We start from the raw sequence: 17,926 nt of genomic DNA, 5'->3' as shown, positions 1-17,926 counted from the left end.
AGGGCACATCTAGGTATATGTTCCATGCTTGTTAAAAAGGTGATTGGGTCTCGAACATCAGGTGGGGCAACTAAGCCTCCCTTAGTGCAGGTCACTATGAATGTCATCAAATACACAACGACCCATTGGTTATACAAACTATAGGGCTCTCTATTACGTGGTCCTCTATAATTGGTTGGTACCCTTGTACCCCTCTGTAATATTCCACCTACGCAAGCAGCATGCAGGCTAAAATCCAGGTGCTGGTGGGCTGGTCATAAACAAAGTTTCCCACCAATTAGCCTGTTCATCCATCATCACCCTTGCAGTCTGCCAGTCAATTAAGCTTTGAACTTAGCCTTCAAAATGTTCTCTGAGCTCGAGAATATGAGGAAGTATAAGCATAATCTGTCTTCTTGGTTTCGATACAGTATATCCCAGTGTCTATTTTCATCCAACCATGTGACTGCAGACCAGGTTTTCAAGTCTTTCTGTATTTGAACTACTATTAAATTATGAACGTCTGACGTCTTCAATGTCTTCAGTCTTGTCACTCTTTACCTGAGACAGGAGTTTTGTTCTTTTCCCACGTTCTGTAACTACTGCTTCGAACATTCCGGCTCAAGGTGGCCTTGACATCTTGGTGTTGAGCCAGCCAAGCCCTTGCTTGGTTCACCTCTGTGGTTAAGTCTTCCAATTTCTAACTTCAACACACCAAAAACCTTCCTTTTTACTGGATCTAGCTCTGCTACGTTTCCTATGCATATACGTTGGTGCATCGCCGCAATCTATTCACTACATAGCCAGCCTTTAAGAATACTTTGGGCCACATTACGACCCGGTTGGTAAGGGATTACCGGTACTGGTAAGGGCACCGGTGTCAGTAATCCCTTACCACCCTAAACCAGCCGTTAAGGACGGGACCCGCAAAGGGACTTCAGAGGTAATAACAGTACCGCAATTTGCGATACCGTTATTACTGCCTTCCCCATTCCCATTGAGTCCTATGGGGCTAAAATGGGAATGGGGAAGGGCCATGGTGAATGGGGAATTCCCGCACCCGCCAACCTTGGAATGGGGCGGTAATTGCTCCATTCACCATGGCGGAATCGGTAAGGTTTTGGAGGCAACCATGGCGCTAATAGCGCCATGGTTACCTCCAGGGTCGTAATGAGGCCCAATTTGTCTACTTGCATTACTGCTTCTGTACAATTGTAAAATGACTTGATAACTTCTTCATTATTTCTGTAGCATGAACGTCATCTTCTCAAGCCCGAAATGTTGGATTCCCCATGTACTTCTCATGGTTCTTTGTATACAGGAACTTCGTTCCTTCAGGTGCGTGAATGATGGCCTTCACATAGTCTCTGATTTCTTCATCTGTCAGCCTCTTAGTTTTCCATCCTGATTCAACATCAATCGTAATCTTCATTCCTACAATGGCAATGGCTACGAATATCTTAGTCTTCCCCATACTATAACGCAGGATCGCACATACATAGCATTCTTCCTCTGAGGTTCTCCTTCCTACCTCTTTCATGTGCCGATGCCATATGTTGTTTGCCAAATGTGCTGTGCTCTCTATATAATTATTCAAGTCATGATAATCTTCCCGTGTACTTCTCTTAGGTCTCCTTCTTGCCTCATGAGCACTTTTAATCATGTCATAAAGTATGTCTGCATAGTTCCTTCTTACTGGGGGAATCATAGAGACACTTGCCAGTGGATTAGGTGTCTTTACATGTGCTATTGATGTAGAAACATTCACATAAGGTGTCTTCATAATGGCAGGTAACAATGAATCATGAATCACTTGCAAAGCTGACCTCCCCCCAAATGGAAACTTAGACCCATCTGTCACAGGATTAGGCACTTACATATGCACCCCTGGAGTAGGAATAATCACATAAGGCCTTGGTGACCTTATAAATGCCACATCTGTAGCCCCATGCTGCATAGGAAGATACACAGGAAGTACTGCCTTGTTTGAATCTACATAATAGAAACTACGTACTGTGAGTGAAAGTAGAATGACAATGAACATGATGCATGTATAGATTATGTACCAGTATGTCCACCATATAAAACAATAGTTTCTTGCACGTCGTGGTACTCTCTTGTTGTTTGCCACATTATTATTGCTATCAGTTTTGCCCATAGTGCTTACGATTACTTTTAAGGAAGGAAAAAACAAACTTTAATCAAGCAATTTCATAAATTGTTCTGGCAATTGCTGTATCTGCTGTATCTGCTGCACAAGCTTCACAAGCTGCTGGCTGATTGCAAGATGGTTAATAGGATTCTAGATAAACACAAAAGAGTTGTCTCTTCACCAAACCAAATGTGGATATGATTCCAGTAAATAGTTAAAGACCAAAACCAGCAGGTTGTGAATGTCGTCACTTGACAAGCCCATTCATGCGTTCAAGGTGTGTTAGGCAATAAACAAATCTGCCTATGAATTTCATGTGTTAGCCAATTTATAATAGGTTGATTACTAGTATCCCTCTGGAATACACAAGTGTTGGTTTGTTATCCAACAAGATAAGGATGCTCTTCAATCAAGAAATAAAATACCATCCCAAGCGGTTTATGAGCAACTTTGTCAGCCAGGACCATCTGTGCTTCCTGTACTGCACTCAGGTAGCTGGAGGATATGCTTAATTATGGTGGTGAGCAATCTCCTTAAAATTGTACCATATTTAGAATCTTGCAAGAACACATGAACGTCAACAGTTCTCCCAACCAATGAAAGATACACCTGAAGAATGAAGAGGAAAACAGCAAGAATGATCCGATGAACGTTGCTGTTAGGCACCACCATGGGCACCTCCAAAGAGAAACTCTTTGAGAAAGGAATCGGGGAACTGTTCCCTATTCCAATCATCAAAGAGGAACTCTAGGTCTGGCATTACTTTTCCTTTCAAGACTTCAATATGTCTCAGTTCAATGTTCAATAAACTCCTGTGGCTCAAGAACAATAGCTTTTTCACTCCTTGCTTAGCAGCTACAAAGAGTGCCTCAAATGAACCACAGTCCAATGAACTCTTTATCTGTCTTACTGGACAGTCTCTGCATCCTTCTTCCTCATCATCGATGTAGTCTGCATGTGCTGAACTTCTTCTCATTGACTTGCTTCCGAATGGGGTGGGGATGTGAGGGTCTCTCCAGCGTAGACTTTCACGTCGCCGAGGAATATCCAAGCATGTCCTCTGAGCACCTTCACTGTCGATGGTGTGACGCCCTCTATGATGAAAGGACCGTTAAACCTGGGCTGATGTCATTTGCAAAAGAAATTCCTGATCAGAAACTGATCTTCGGGAAACACCTTTGGTAATAATAGTTCACTTGTTCTGGTTGCTGTATTGTCTTCTTCTGTGTTATGAGACCGACACCCTGTCCGCTTGACTTGGTCTGAAATGACAGAGATACTTGTAGTCATACATGTTAAGTAGGCACGTAGCTCATCTCCTAACAATTCTGCTGTTGTCTGGGCATCACTTCTAGTCCTCAATGGAGGAGTGAGAGGTATTCTCATTCGCATCTCCGTTACTAGTTCATGGGGCGTGAGGTGATGGTCAGAGCCTGGTTGATTCCTCAATGCATATAATGCAAGAGGCAGGCAATGCAGCAATCGTTTTTTCAATGTTAACTTAAGCTTGGCTATTCTCTCTTTGAGCAGACTGTTGATTCTCCACATATTCGGTTAGCTTGTGGTTGATAAGCTGATAAGCTTTATACTAAGCAATAAGCTAATTTGTTTGAATACTTCATTCACGAAATCTGGGCCATTATCTGATCTTAATACCTCACATACTCCCCATCTAGGAAATACTTCTCAGACTAAGAACGTCTCAACACAAGTGGTGTCTGGGTGTCTGTATGGACCAGCCACGATCCACCTGGAAAATGGGCACACCACCACTTTCATATACCTATATCCATTACAGACCTGCAGCATGTCAACATAGTGAATATGTAATTAGTGAAACTCCTCTGACTGTTTGCAGCATGTGCCCGGCAGTAAACTTTAGACATACGATGCAATTTACTGCATAAAATGCAATGTGTTGTAACAAATTTGGTACAAACCAATCCTCTGCAATAGTTGGTGCAAGGCTTTCCCTAGTGACATGCACAGGGTAGTGTAGTTGTTCCAACGTCACCCTTAATATGGTTACAGGCAACACTGGTTTACCGGTGCTTTCCTGTCACCACAATACCTCGGAAGAGGATAAAGAACACCCCCACCCTCATAACCACTGATCTTTCTCATCCTGTGGTGCTCCTCCTTGGACTTCCATTAATTGTGTCTTCGATAGATTATTAAAGCTTTCATTTACAATCATCATCACAACCATGTTTTCATTCACATCAGGCGTATCAAAGTTCATAGTGTCTGCTGAATATGCAATTATTTTTGCTTCTTCATCTTTGGCTTGGTTTCCATGTGAAATAAAGTCTGTTCTCTTAGTCTGCGCTGCGCACTTAACTATCGCGATGGCTATTGGGAGTTGTAGTGCCTTATAAGTCTGTCCAATAAAGTGACATTTTGCACTGGAGTGCCGTCCGCTCTGAGGTAGCCCCTCCTTTTCCAACGTGCTAGCCTTACGTGTACTTTCGATGTCCCATAGGCAGAGACACTGTATATGGTCACTTCCTGATCTGCGTTGTGCTCGAGCGCAACAATCAGCGCCACTAATTCTGCAGCTTGTGCTGAAAAGTGAGACGGTAGTCGTGTACTTGTCATTACCTCGAATTCCCTGTTAGCCATGTGCTTAATCACAGCAGCGCCTGAATATCTTTGCCCATCAGTTTGATCAATTTTCGAAGAACCATCAAGAAAGAGAATCTTCCCAACGGCTAAAGCATTTTCTTTTACTCTTTGGATCTCATCATAGAACTTCTCATAATTCGAGCAGTCATGTGCCTGTTCACCCTCTGCCAGTAGTTCAGCTACAAATGTGGCAGGGTTCACTGTTTTACATCTTACTATTTTAATCGCAGGATTTGATATAACAACCTCATAAGCAGAAGATTTTTGAGATGTCAATGCACCTTTAGGTTTTTCCAAATCAGCAAATAATGCATGAACAACAAACAACGTCATGGAACACCACATTACTATGCTGGCAGACTTCTCAATAGCGAATGCAGTGGCTGCCAAAGATTGTTCGCAAAGGAAGTGACCCCCTCATTACTGGGTCCAAAATCCCACTGTAATATGCTAAAGTCTTGTACCCCAATGTAGTTCTCTGCGTGAGTACTGCCGTCATGACTGTTCCATTTATGTGCGAAAATAAAAAGAATTCCTCAGAATAATTAGGAATCCCTAAGACTGGAGCTGTACAAATTGCCTTTTTTAACTCATCAAATCCTTCCTCCATTTCCTCAGTCCATACAATCTTTTCCTTATTCGCTTGAGCCTTTTTCTGGGCCTGCAACAACGGCCTTGTGTATGAACTATAATCAAATACCCATGCTCTCACATAATTGCATAGTCCCAGAAATTGCTGCGTGTGTTTATCGTGTATGGTTTTGCTGTTTTCTAAATTGCTTCAGCCCTTTCAGGTGTAACTTTCTTTCTTTCATATGAAATTAACTGACCTATGATTAACACATCTTCCTGGAAATACTGCAATTTCTCCTTGTCCAGTTTATATCCTTTCTCGGCTAAAACCATTAGTAGCTGAACCAAGTCTCATCTGCACTCTTCCTCAGGGTCGGATTGGCCCCTCGGCCTTTCGGCCCATGGCCGGGCCGAACTCGTCCCTGGGAGCATGGGGCTGGTTTCTGGCCATGCCTGGGCCGTTTTGGAAGAAAAAAAAAATAGAAAAAAAAACATTATTTTTCTTTTTTTAAAAAAAAAAAAAAAAGCCTTTCATCCTTCTTAGGTCGATAAATGAGTACCAACACAGGTTGGGTGATATTGTATGCATATTTGTTCTATAAAAAAGAGCTTAAGTGTAAGTGCTATACAATAACATATTATCATTTGGCCTTGGGCGTCTGCTTGGATTCACAGTAATTCAGTGTACTTAGGTACAATGCTATTTGTTGCCACTTCCTGTTTTGTCAAGGGGTGAAGGGTCACGTTTCATCACTTCCCAGGATGTCACTTTGTGGTGGGGTCAAATGACATCACTTCCGGCCGGTGATGTCATCAGAGGTCAAGGGTCCTGAGGCGAGGGGTGTGCCACTTTTTTGAGGCGAGGGGTGTGCCACTTCTTTGTGGGTGACCGGGTCTATTTCTTGTCCCAGTCCGACCCTGCTTTTCCTCTGACATGCTGCAGACCAAAATATCATCTATATATTTCAACACGACACTTGGCAAATCAATATTGCTTAAGTCCATCTGCAGGACTCTGTTGAAAATCGATGGAGACTCACAATACCCTTGAGGTAATCTTGTGCTTTTTAACTTAGTCTGTCTGCACATAAATGACGTCAGATCCTGAGAATCTTTATGCAACGGGATTGAGAAAAATGCATTTTTTGAGTCAGTCACAGTGAAATATCGTGCCTCAACAGGGATACTACATACGATTATCACTGGATTAGGAACTAGAGGAAACCTGGCCTTTACAATCTGGTTAATCGGGTGCATGTCCTGAATTAAATGCCACAACCCCCCCTTTGATTTCTTGACAGGATACATTGCGGTATTGCAGGGTGACTCTGATGTCGCTAAAATGCCTTGATCCATCATGGCGCATATTGTCTTAAAAATACCCTTGTCTGCCTCTCGAGACATGGTATACTGTCGTGCTCAAGGTAAAATTGCTCCTGGCTTCAGTTTAATCTTAACTTCTCCAACACCCTTTAATAGGCCTACTTTATAAGGGCCTGTGGTCTATAAAGAGACTGGCATTTTCGTCATGTCTTCATCAAAAAATGCAGGACGCTGTCTCACTATCATCATTCTCTGTGGAACCTCATGTTTTTCTGCACTAAACCAATATGTAATGCTCATCTCGAACAACACTTCGTCATCAGATGGTTCATCTTTAAATATGCCCTCATCAGTGATGTCAATTAATCTATACCCCTCTCCAATCGCAATTACTGTGCTCCAGGATCTACCTTTATCATCAAATCCTATGAGCATAGACAAGACCCCTCGCGCTACAACTGCTTGAAGCTCTAAGGGAAAAAATCTGTTCCCCTCTTCATCCATGGGAATCTCTGGTCTAAAGAGGAATTCATAAGGTACTATCATGGTCTTACAATCAACAAAGACGGACCAACAGGACAGGGAATAACCAGCTCAATACATTTATCTTTTTAGAAATACCAATAAAGGCTAAATATTGAATTCAAAAATCTTTTATTATCATATCAAAAATATATAAAATACTGTTCTTTTTAAAACATTTAAACAAACAAATACCTTCATATTCAACTCATACTGAATCACTCCTACCATTCATTCCATTTTCATTTTTTCAAATTGATAACATCTATTGAGTGGCCTATTAATAATTAGCCCTAAATTCCAATTTCCACAATGATATAAGTCCTCCACCAAATGATCTGATGGTTCCGTCTATGTGCTCCTAGTCACACAGACATAAGTCTACACGTGTTTCGGTTGTCTTTCGGGACATCACCAATCTTCGCCCCTTTACTCTCGCAACCTTCGTCAGGGCCAAATATGGGGAGTTTCCTTGTTCCCATTAACAACAAGTGGGGTGAGTAACACCACTCCAAATGGTGATCTCTAGATATATTATGGCGGAAAAAGCTCAAATTTCTATTTCTTCAAGGGAGTTTGCTCTTTGTATCACAAGTCAAGAGAATAGGTTAATCAGATGGTTCAGATTTCTACACGATTTCTACGCGAGACGCCCACAGTGGGAACAAACTCTGACAGCAGAGGACTACACAGGAAGGAAATCTGAACCATCTGATTAAGCTATTAAGCTATTCATGGCATTCATGGTAAACAAAATTGTCATATTCAATTTCATCATAAAATCTCTCCCCAGTATATTAACTGGTGTCTGTTTTGAATAAAGCAATGGAACAGACACATTGCAGTCTCCTATAGAGACTTGCAATTCTTCAGTAAAAGGAAATCTACTTGTAGCGCCTGTGAAAACTTGAGCATTCATGTCATTACCTGATGATAAAAATGTCCCCTCTCGTATACTGAGTGAATTACACCTGTGTCTCCTAAAAAAGTAAAGGATTTGCCTCCTATTGTGACATCAACCCTCGGTTCCTCTTGAGGATTTGGGGTTACTGATAGTACTGAACACATCAAGTCACCCAGTGAGCTGTACTATTGTTGGTACATGCTTATTCCTGTGCCCATGATTCCCACCCTTGATTGTGACACTCCCTATCCTAGGAGTTGGTAACTGTCCTGCGTTTGTGCTCTGTTGTATCTGCATGGGTGCATGCAGTGACTGTCCCTGTGGTGGATTCACTGGTGCTTGCTGTGGTTGCAAAGCCTGTTGCAATCTCAGCGCTTGTGCTTGATACACTGTTTGATCTTGGGCAAACCCATCCCAATTTTGTGAGCTATATGCAGGCGGATAAGCCATCCCCCCTCTTGAGAACTGCCTACTCTGCACATACCCTTGGCTCCCACATGTTCATGCTATATGCACTGTCTTTCCACGTGTCCAACATACAGAAGGGAGTCTTCTGATTTTGTCATGATTCCTGCCCCTGGCCCTAATAGGCAAGCCATTGGGGCTGCACCACGACCTCCCATCAGGGCCTTAAAGGCCTCACCATTTCACCCAAGGCTCTCTTGGAGCCAGTCCTGGCGCCTTTGGCGCCAGGCTCATGTGTAGAGGAAGAGAACTTGAGAACTGGGCTTGGCAATGGTCTTTACACAACATGGATGCCCCTGCATAGCTCAGTTTTAGAACTGAGCTATGCGGTCTAGTCTTTCAGGTGTGGTCAGACCTAGGGGCACCTGGGATACCTGGGGGCTATATAAGCCACACCCAGCATGAGGAACACGCTTCGCGTTACTCTGCTCTTGGCAGCGTGACGTTCACCTCGTCCAGCTCGAATCTTCATCTGTATTCCAGAGCCAGTTACCTGCAAGAATAAGAACAAAGTTAGTCTACACTTACCTGTGAGTAAATCCTGCTCCTGTCCTCCGCTTCAGGGTCCTGAGAATATAACATCTCAGTGACTTTCCCTCGATCTTGAAGAGGCCGCAACCTGGGAAGAAAGAGAACGAAAAGACAGCATTAGTAAGCGTTTACTCTTCAATACTGAAAATAGCCAAAATACTGCACGCTTACCTGGGTCTAAGTCGCCCTCGGCCCACGTTCACTCCAGTCCATAAAAACAACCTGCATGAGATAAGAAAACACTGATTAGCACGCAAAAGATCAAGAAGGCAGCGCAGGCTACTTTCTCCTCACCGCTCTCCATCTTCTCAGCAGCATCCATTCTAGGACATCGCAGCAGCCTGTAAGGAAGAGAGAATAAACAGATCAGCACAAGAAAAGGCACATAGCGCCGCGCATCACGCTTTCACTTACCATCTCATGCGCTGCCCCAAGCAGCACGGCACCACTAGAACTCCTTTGCACCTAAGGAAGAAAGAGAGACATTAATAAGGGAAATTGTAAAGAAAAGGACAAAACTGCCAAACCAGCAGTCTTACCTGGACAAACTGAAGTCACAGCAGGTCTGGACTCAGAGGGCCCGCACCAGTGAAGCAACTAGGTTGCGACGCGCCCATCCAACAACGCACCCCTGCACAGAGAAGCAGGACGTAGAGCCCACCAAACAATAAAGCAAGGTGAGGAGAGCACCAAGGGGGAAGTTGGGTCTACAAGGGAGGTGGGCACCAGGCAGGAAGAGACAATAAGATTAAACCCAAATTCCTGTGTTTTCAGACCCAGTCTTCAGCCGAACAAGAGTCCAAGGGAGGGGGTTTGAGGTCAGAAGTAGTCCAACCAAACTGAGTGGCGTCCCCGTGGATATCAGGTGAGCGTTACAGATTTCACCTTCCCTGTATGCCTTGATTATCATTCTGAATAGACTGAAACCCACATTGGTTACTCTGGAAATTCCCTTGATTATTCTGAAAGCCTCCTCTTCCACGGAAGTTTCCCCTTCCTTGTGGTATGAATCCGTTCCCTCCTTCATCAAACTGCAGTTGGTTTGTCACCTGTGGCATACCTTTTTCTTACTGCGGTCCTGGCCCTTCTCCACTGGTTAACATTGCCCGTTCTATAGCATACTTTGATAGCTTTTTCTGTACCAACTTAGCTTCCTCAAGCTTCCTACAATCTTCTTTCTTTTGATTTTTCTCCTGCAACAATCGGAAATGAGGCGCTATGGTCAGCTGTGTTTCTGGGCATGGTTTTGCCACCATACCCACCAGTTTCTTGAGCTGTCTCTGCTCTTTGACTGGTATCCGTTGACATAATATATGATATAATACAGGTATAGATTTTCCCTACGGCTTGTGCTTTTCCAACCTCCACTGCTCTTGGAAATTCTGAATGTAAATGAGCGGATCCTCCCCTTCCTCCATCTTACATGTCATTATAGCTCTCATATCCGACGTATCCGGATACTGTACTCAGAGCGCTTTCCAGACTGCCGCTCTACAGTTATTATACGGTGCTCCATCATAAGCTGTGTTCTGGGCAGTGACACCTGTGTATCCTGCTCTCAACCAAATGTCATCGGCTCTCTCCCCAAGTATAGCTGCGAGAAGAGCTTTAATTTCCCCTATAGCCAGCGTATTTCCTCCTGTCATTTTCTCTAACTCATAGATCCATTTACCACCACCCGACGTCAAACTTGGGAGTTTACACCTTAAATTATCCTTATCCATTTGGGTCCACGGTATATACTGTGGTCTGACCCCTCCTTTTTCTAACAACGGGAACTGTGAGATCCCAAAATTGCACTCATCCCCCATCGTCTGCCAGTCCATAGCAGGGAAAATGATCTGCACCTTCTTCTTCCAGGTAATGACCTTAACCTGCTCACATACTGTGGTGAGACCCCCTCACACTATGGGATCACCCTTTAGGTCTTTCTGGCTGTGCCAGGGGCTCTGGCATCCTTGGCTTAGGTAGGTCAAGCTCTGACCATCTCACTTCTCTATCTGTTGGAGAACATCCCTCAGGATCACATGCACTAGCGCCCGCCTCCCTACGGAAGGTTTCTCTATCTTTGTCTGACATATCTTGTCCCCAACTGGTGTGACTTCCCTCTTTCTCATCTCTATTCAGAGTTAACTTCTCCAAAGACAAGGCTCTGTGCTCGAGACTGAGCAAACCTCCCTCTTTTCCTTGCGACTGTGCTCCTTCAAATTGATCGTTTTTTCCCTTATTTTTTTTATTCACTTTGGTCCTCATCTCATGATAAACCTTATCAATTTTCTCTCCAATGCTTTTTATGTCAAAATTGTCCTCTAGATCTGCTATAGACGGCCCTGTCATTGGTTAATGTGTCGGGAAGAATTCTTCTATGTCCTCCCATGCTAATACTGGATTAGGTTCAATTAACTCTTTCTCTTTGCGATCAATGTCTCATGCCCTATGCCTTCATTTGAGTACCAGTTCCTCGACAAACTCTCTTTGTTTACTTGCTTCCTCCCTTATCCTTTTTTCTTTCTTTCTTTCTTTCTTTCTTTCTTTCTTTCTTTCTTTCTTTCTTTCTTTCTTTCTTTCTTTCTTTCTTTCTTTCTTTCTTTCTTTCTTTCTTTCTTTCTTTCTTTCTTTCCATCTCTCTTCTCTTATTTGCTCTACGCGTTTCATCATCTCTGAGTCTTTGAATTCTTTTATCTTTTAATTTCTATTCTTCCGATTCCTCTCTTTTCTGTTCTAGCCTATTTTGTTGTTCGATTGCTCTTTGCCTATTGTCATACTTCCTTTGCTCCTCTGCTCTTTCCTGCTTTTTCAACTGTTCATCTTGATACAGTTGTTCCCGTCTTTGTCTGCTCTTTCTTTTGGCTTCATCTTCTTTCAATTGTTTCTCTCTTTATCTGTCTTTTTTATCTTGTTTGTCCTGATCTTTCCTTTGCCTTACTTCCTCAATGCTCTTTCCATCAAGTTTGACCAATATCTGACCACCCATCCATTCGCTCTGTACAAGCGCTACCTCGTCAGATTCATCTTTCTCTCCTTTCCATCTCTTTATTTCTCTCTCTGTGTCTAGGAACATACCTGGTCGGTCACTTCTCTCTATGACTTGTGGCACTTTAGGAATCACATCTCTTTCTGGAGTCTTTTTAGGACTCTAGTCACTGCAACATGCAGGCGATTTATACGCCGGGTTGCTATGACCTGTTGATGCCTTAAGCTCTCTTAAAGAATATGATCCTTCAACTTTTGTACTCTCGCCATTTACTTCAGGCGTGGTAGGGGGAGCAGAAGCATCCAGTCTTCAGGAGGCGGGTCTTCCCATTTCCGTCTGGTACATCTTTCAAAGCTCTAAGCTAGCTAACCTTTTCTCTAACGTCTTTCCCGTATATGCTGCATGCAAATATGTTGTCATATGTTGCAAAACTGGACGTGGCATGAACATTTTATCTGCCGTGCCCTTAACCCATTCTGCACTGTATTGCTTAAGCTTGGGTGTGTGTTTTGGCAACTGTTTGCACTGGTGCATGAGCGGAGTAACAACTTCCATCACAACTCAGTCACAGTTGACTGTCACAACTTTATTTTATTTTACACAAACAAATGCCTTTCAGAAAAATAATACAATATGAGCATGCACCAATCTTCGCAGCGCCAAGCCTCTGTGTCACGTTTGCTTCAATCTACTTATTCACTGAACATTATCAGTCGATTATATATATAAATAATACAATTTCATATCTCAATGGTTCCACCACAGTCTATTTCTTTCTTGTTTTTCAATATTTAATTTATTTTCCACATACACCATATACAATATACATTCAAACAGACAAACTGACAGACTGGCCTAAATATATTTCCGTCAACGCTCTTAGTGACCATTACTGCCCCTAATAATGACTCTGATCGGAGTATGAGCTGTCCCCTTTAACAAATCTTGATCGTCCACCTGGACTTTGGGACAAGCTCCTTCTAAACATCCTTGATGTAGGATTCCGGGCTTATTATATAGATCGCTCCTCGTCTATATACCTTAAACTGTGATGCTCATCATCTCACACTATGACGCTCCTCGTCTTACCCCAAAAATAAAATACACCAATCAACTAACCCTCCGTACCCTATCCCCGTTATCACTCTTCCCCACTCGGTGCTCATTCAGTTTGCTACCTCACTCAGCCTTCCCACCATTCATGTTTTCATTTTCCGACCCTCGGGATCATCTCCTCCTCAACCAACCGCTTCAACCTTCGGTTCGTTCAGCTTTCTGTAGAAGTTGGGAGGGGATCCCGCTTGAAAACGAGGGACCCATCCCAACTGTACTTGCAAGTTTTATTTTAAACTAATGGCCGCTATCTACAAGGAGCTTCACGTTCCTCCAGCTAAATGGCAGAGGATGTCTGACATTTTCGGGACCACAAAGCTTACTAGGTCGATGGATTTTTAACCATCCTCTGCTACCACGAGAACTGGGGTGTCCGACCCAGCCCTTTAAGAAGAGTTAACAATACTTTGAGATGGATGGAGATGCACATTATACTCAAACGTCAATAATCAAACTAACTCAGGAAGTTGGCAAAGTGTAACTGTTTTAATATCAATTATCTAAAACAGGGAGTTACAACGAAAATCAATGAATTTGCTCGATCTTCACACTCAATGTATGTCATAAAAAAATTACTTTTGTACTAAAAACGCGTCATCATTGATGTCAACCTACGTTGCAAACTATAAAAACCTATTTGGGATGGTGATAGGATTACAGGGAACATCTAGGTATATGTGCCCTACTTGTTAGGAAGGTGATTGGGTCTCTAACATCAGGTGGGGCAACTAAGCCCTCCCTTAGTGCGGGTCACTACGAAAGTCATCAAATACACAATGTCCCATTGGTTAAATAAACTATAGGGCTCTGTATTACGTGGCCCTCTATAATTGATTGGCACCCTTCTACCCCTCTGTAATAGTCCACCTATGCAAGCAGCATGCAGGCTAACATCCAGGTTCTGGTGGAATGGTCAGAACCATAGCTTCCCACCAATTAGCCTGTTCATCTATCATCAACCTTGCAGTCTGCCAGTAAATTAAACTTTGAACTTAGCCTTGAAAATGTTCTCTGAGCTCAAGAATATGAGGGAGTATAGGCATACTCTGTCTTCTGGGTTTCTATACAGCTCATCCCAGTGTCTATTTTTATCCAACCACGTGACTGCAGACCATGTTTTTGAGACTTTCTGTATTTAAAATACTATTAAATGATGAACCTCTGAAGTCTTCAATGTTCTCGCTCCTTACCTGAGACAGCAGTTTTGTTCTTTTCACAAGTTCTGTAACTACTGCTTCGAACATTCAGGCCCAAGGTGGCCTTGACTTCTTGGTGTTGAGCCAGCCAAGCCCTTCCTTGGTTCACCTCCATGGTTAAGTTTTCTGATTTCTAACGGTGACACACTGAACACCTTCCTTTTACTGGATCTAGCTCTTCTAAAGTGTGATGTGGAATCATCCATAGTTCATAGGTTTCCTATGCATATACGCTGGCGCATCACCACAATCTATTCACTAGATAGCTTGCCTTTATGAATACTTTGTCTACTTGTGTTACTGCTTCTGTACAATTGTAAAACGACTTGATGACTTCTTCATTATTTCTGTAGCATGAACATCATCATCTCGAGTTCGAAATGTTGTTCATCTTTGGAACCTCCTCCTTAGAGTGCCTATAAAGTGTTTACGTTCTCTCATCTCTGCATCTCTTCTGCGTGCGTCAGCTCTGTTCGTCAGGATATCAACTCTTTTGCTCAGTTTTCACGCTTCTTACGGGATTTCATTCCAATGGCAATCATATTGTCGTGAATGCATGTATGGCTTTCTCAATGGGAATCTTACTTCCAGAATTCTCTTCGTTATTGGTTCTCTCTCTGGCATTGCACGTGTCTCACACTCTGGCTCCCAACATGTAGGCAACATGGGGGAGGAGATTTGGGTGGGGGTACTTGGTTTCACCTCTACAACTATTAATGTACTTCACCCAACTCTTGAAATGTGCACTCAAATGTGGAATTTTAAAGTTTTTGCATTCAAAATGGTGCAGTGCAAACAAACGGTTCAACGTCTTTCCTGTGGGAGTCATAAACACTTCAGAGCACTTTCTCATGCTGAGTGGCCCTGTCCCAAGATGCAGAAACTCTTAAAAGGAGAGCCCCCCTTCACCTCTCATTCTCCACCCCTTGCTCCCACGAAGAGAGAGTTCCCCCTTAAACTCCCCACACCCTCCCTGTCTTAATATGTTCCCCAACTTAGCTCACAAGCGCTTCTATGGCATCCAGTTGGTTCTGGGTTCTTCCTCAGCATTGCGCACCACTGCTCCCCATATCCATGCCCTCTAGCTGCCCTCGCCTGATCCCCTCGATACCTGCCTCTGAAACCCAGCCTAGCAGCGCCACCTTTGAGGTTCAGTCATGACCCTCTATGTAAGTGCATCAAGGTAAATACCCGCGTGGCAAAGGTGCTGAAGTAAAGACATGCTATGCATGCACATATTTAAATATGGGGACATGGTTGTGCACATGTCCATACCTGTTGTTTGTCCATAACAGTTCTCCTTAATTAAGGTAGTTATTTGAAAGTACTGATTCTCTCGGTTGCTTTGAGTATTCTTGAGTGATGCCAAATAATGTATTTTGAGGCTCTATTCATATAATAGCTGCATTGCCTTCAGAATGACAGACAGATGTGCAGATACTCTTCACTGTGCTGATTACGAATATGTTTTCTTGTAAGGGGTACAATTCCCATTGTTTTTGCAAACAGTAACTTGCTTCCTGATCATAAAGAATTTAGTGCAGTAAAGGCTAGCAAGGCTTACAGAGTTGTTCTCATTTACTACTGGCCCCCAAACTATGGTGACATGTTGGATCAGTTAGCTGTTTGTGGATTTTAGGTAGAAACCGGTGCAATACGGTGTTCTTTAGGCAAACATTGTTTATTTTTGCCATTTATAGTATTTGACTTTATCGGGAATATGCTTAATTGTTTGTTGGAACACACATGTATTAGGTATAGGAGCCAAATATAACTCATAACTTGGTTTAATTGGCTAAAAAAGCAGAGCCATGAAAAGAGAAATAAATATGGGAATCCTATAGGAATTTAGACAAACTGTTTGTTAGAGGTATATCAGTGAATGAAGGAAATACAGGGGGTGGGCTCGTTCATGACATTCACATTATCACCCCATATTCAGAACATTCCAGGTATTAATTAGAAAAAAAGCCAAAGTCAGATTGCAGTTTACACAGTGTGCATAGAATTTCAGCAAAACATAATATGGTTAATAATGTCACTATGTTATATCTGACGAAAACAATAAGATATTCAAATAATTCTAAGTAACTAAAGTGGTTGAGTAAATGAAATCACATAGGGTGTCACTTAGAATGTATGAGTGAACTGTTGAAATCACTTTAGAATAGTGTGGTGGATTTGATCATGTAGGGTAGTCATTTTTACATATCGCATTCATGTGTTCTCTTTTTCTTCTCTCTCTCTCTCTCTCTCTCTCTCTCTCTCTCTCTCTCTTTCTCTCTCTCTCAGTCTCTCTTTTTACCCTCTCTTTCAGATAGATATCTTTGATGTCAGACATGGGACCTGGAAATGACAGCATTGTGACTGAGTTCATCATGATAGGCCTCACGAATGACCCCCACCTGCAAGTTCTGGCCTTCATAATATTATTGCCAGTCTACATCTTTGCTCTGATAGGCAACATAAGCATCCTTGTTATTGTGCAGTGCAATGTCCACCTTCACACTCCCATGTACTTCTTTCTGAGTCAACTTTCTTTTTTGGATATTGTTTATTCATCTGTTATCTCCCCTAAGATGCTGGTTGATTTACTTTCTGACAGAAGGACAATCTCATTTAATGGCTGCTTAACTCAAATTTACTTTTTTGCTGCATGTGGTAGTACCGAATTTATCCTGTTGGCAGCAATGGCTTTTGACCGTTACGTGGCGATATGCAACCCTTTGGTGTACACACTCATAGTGACAAAAGGTGTCTGTGTGCGCTTGGTTCTATGGTCATACATTGGTGGCTTCCTGTATTCTTTAATTCATGCAGGTTGCCTGCTTCGATTATCTTTTTGTGGGCCAAATGTCATGAACCACTTTGTTTGCGACTACCCTGTGCTCTTGAAGCTATCCTGCACTGACATCTACGTAAACGATTTGGTGCGTTTTGTGTTTGCTTCCTTAGTAGTGCTGAGTTCTCTCGTTGTAATCCTTATATCGTATGCCTTTATTCTCATTGCCATCCTGAGGATCCGTACCACAGCAGGAAGACGCCGAGCATGCTCAACCTGCATCTCTCACTTCACCTGCGTCTTCCTCTTCTATGGCACTGTACTCTTCATGGAGCTGCGACCCAACTCAAGCTCGTCAGAGGAACAGGATAAGGTGGTGGCTGTGATCTCAACTGTGTTGATTCCTGCTCTGAACCCATTGATCTACAGCCTCAGGAACCAAGAGGTGAAAGAAGTCCTGAGAAAAATATTGAACCAGAAAAAGGGTTATCACTGAAGTAGACTTCTATGACATTTACCATCAGGCAGATGTGAAATCTTTGATGCATGCATTGCTCGCTGGAGGCCTGCTGATGAAATAGATTTAAAAAAATCTCTATAAATGTGTTGCCCTTTTTTAGATTGCTTAGTGGTTTGCTGTTTTTCCTTCACTTGGATAAAGAAAAAAGAAAAACACCATTGTTGTATTCATAAATACATAATAATGTTGACATATAAGAACCACGTGACTTAGTCTGCTACAGTCTTTTGACTAATTATTATTGTTAGGGTATTAATTATACATGGA

At 42.6% G+C, this 17,926-nt stretch overlaps 1 protein-coding gene across 1 annotated transcript; it reads left to right on the top strand.

Annotated features, from left to right (window-relative positions):
* The first annotated feature begins 16,696 nt into the window (after positions 1 to 16,696).
* LOC138514599 (olfactory receptor 5AP2-like) lies at positions 16,697 to 17,635 on the top strand. Its single transcript, XM_069630051.1, has one exon. The coding sequence runs from the start codon at positions 16,697 to 16,699 to the stop codon at positions 17,633 to 17,635; it is 939 nt and encodes a 312-aa protein (XP_069486152.1).
* The last annotated feature ends 291 nt before the right edge of the window (positions 17,636 to 17,926 follow it).

Source organism: Ambystoma mexicanum, chromosome 12 (genome assembly GCF_040938575.1).
Source record: "Ambystoma mexicanum isolate Mex_15411 chromosome 12, UKY_AmexF1_1, whole genome shotgun sequence".
In the NCBI taxonomy this organism is placed as follows: domain Eukaryota; kingdom Metazoa; phylum Chordata; class Amphibia; order Caudata; family Ambystomatidae; genus Ambystoma; species Ambystoma mexicanum.
Note: the sequence above shows the minus strand (reverse complement) of the source record. Positions and strands in the feature narration are given on the sequence as shown.

Coding starts and splice junctions, on each gene's coding strand:
- LOC138514599 (XM_069630051.1), top strand. CDS start 16,697: ATGGGACCTGGAAATGACAGCATTGTGACTGAGTTCATCATGATAGGC.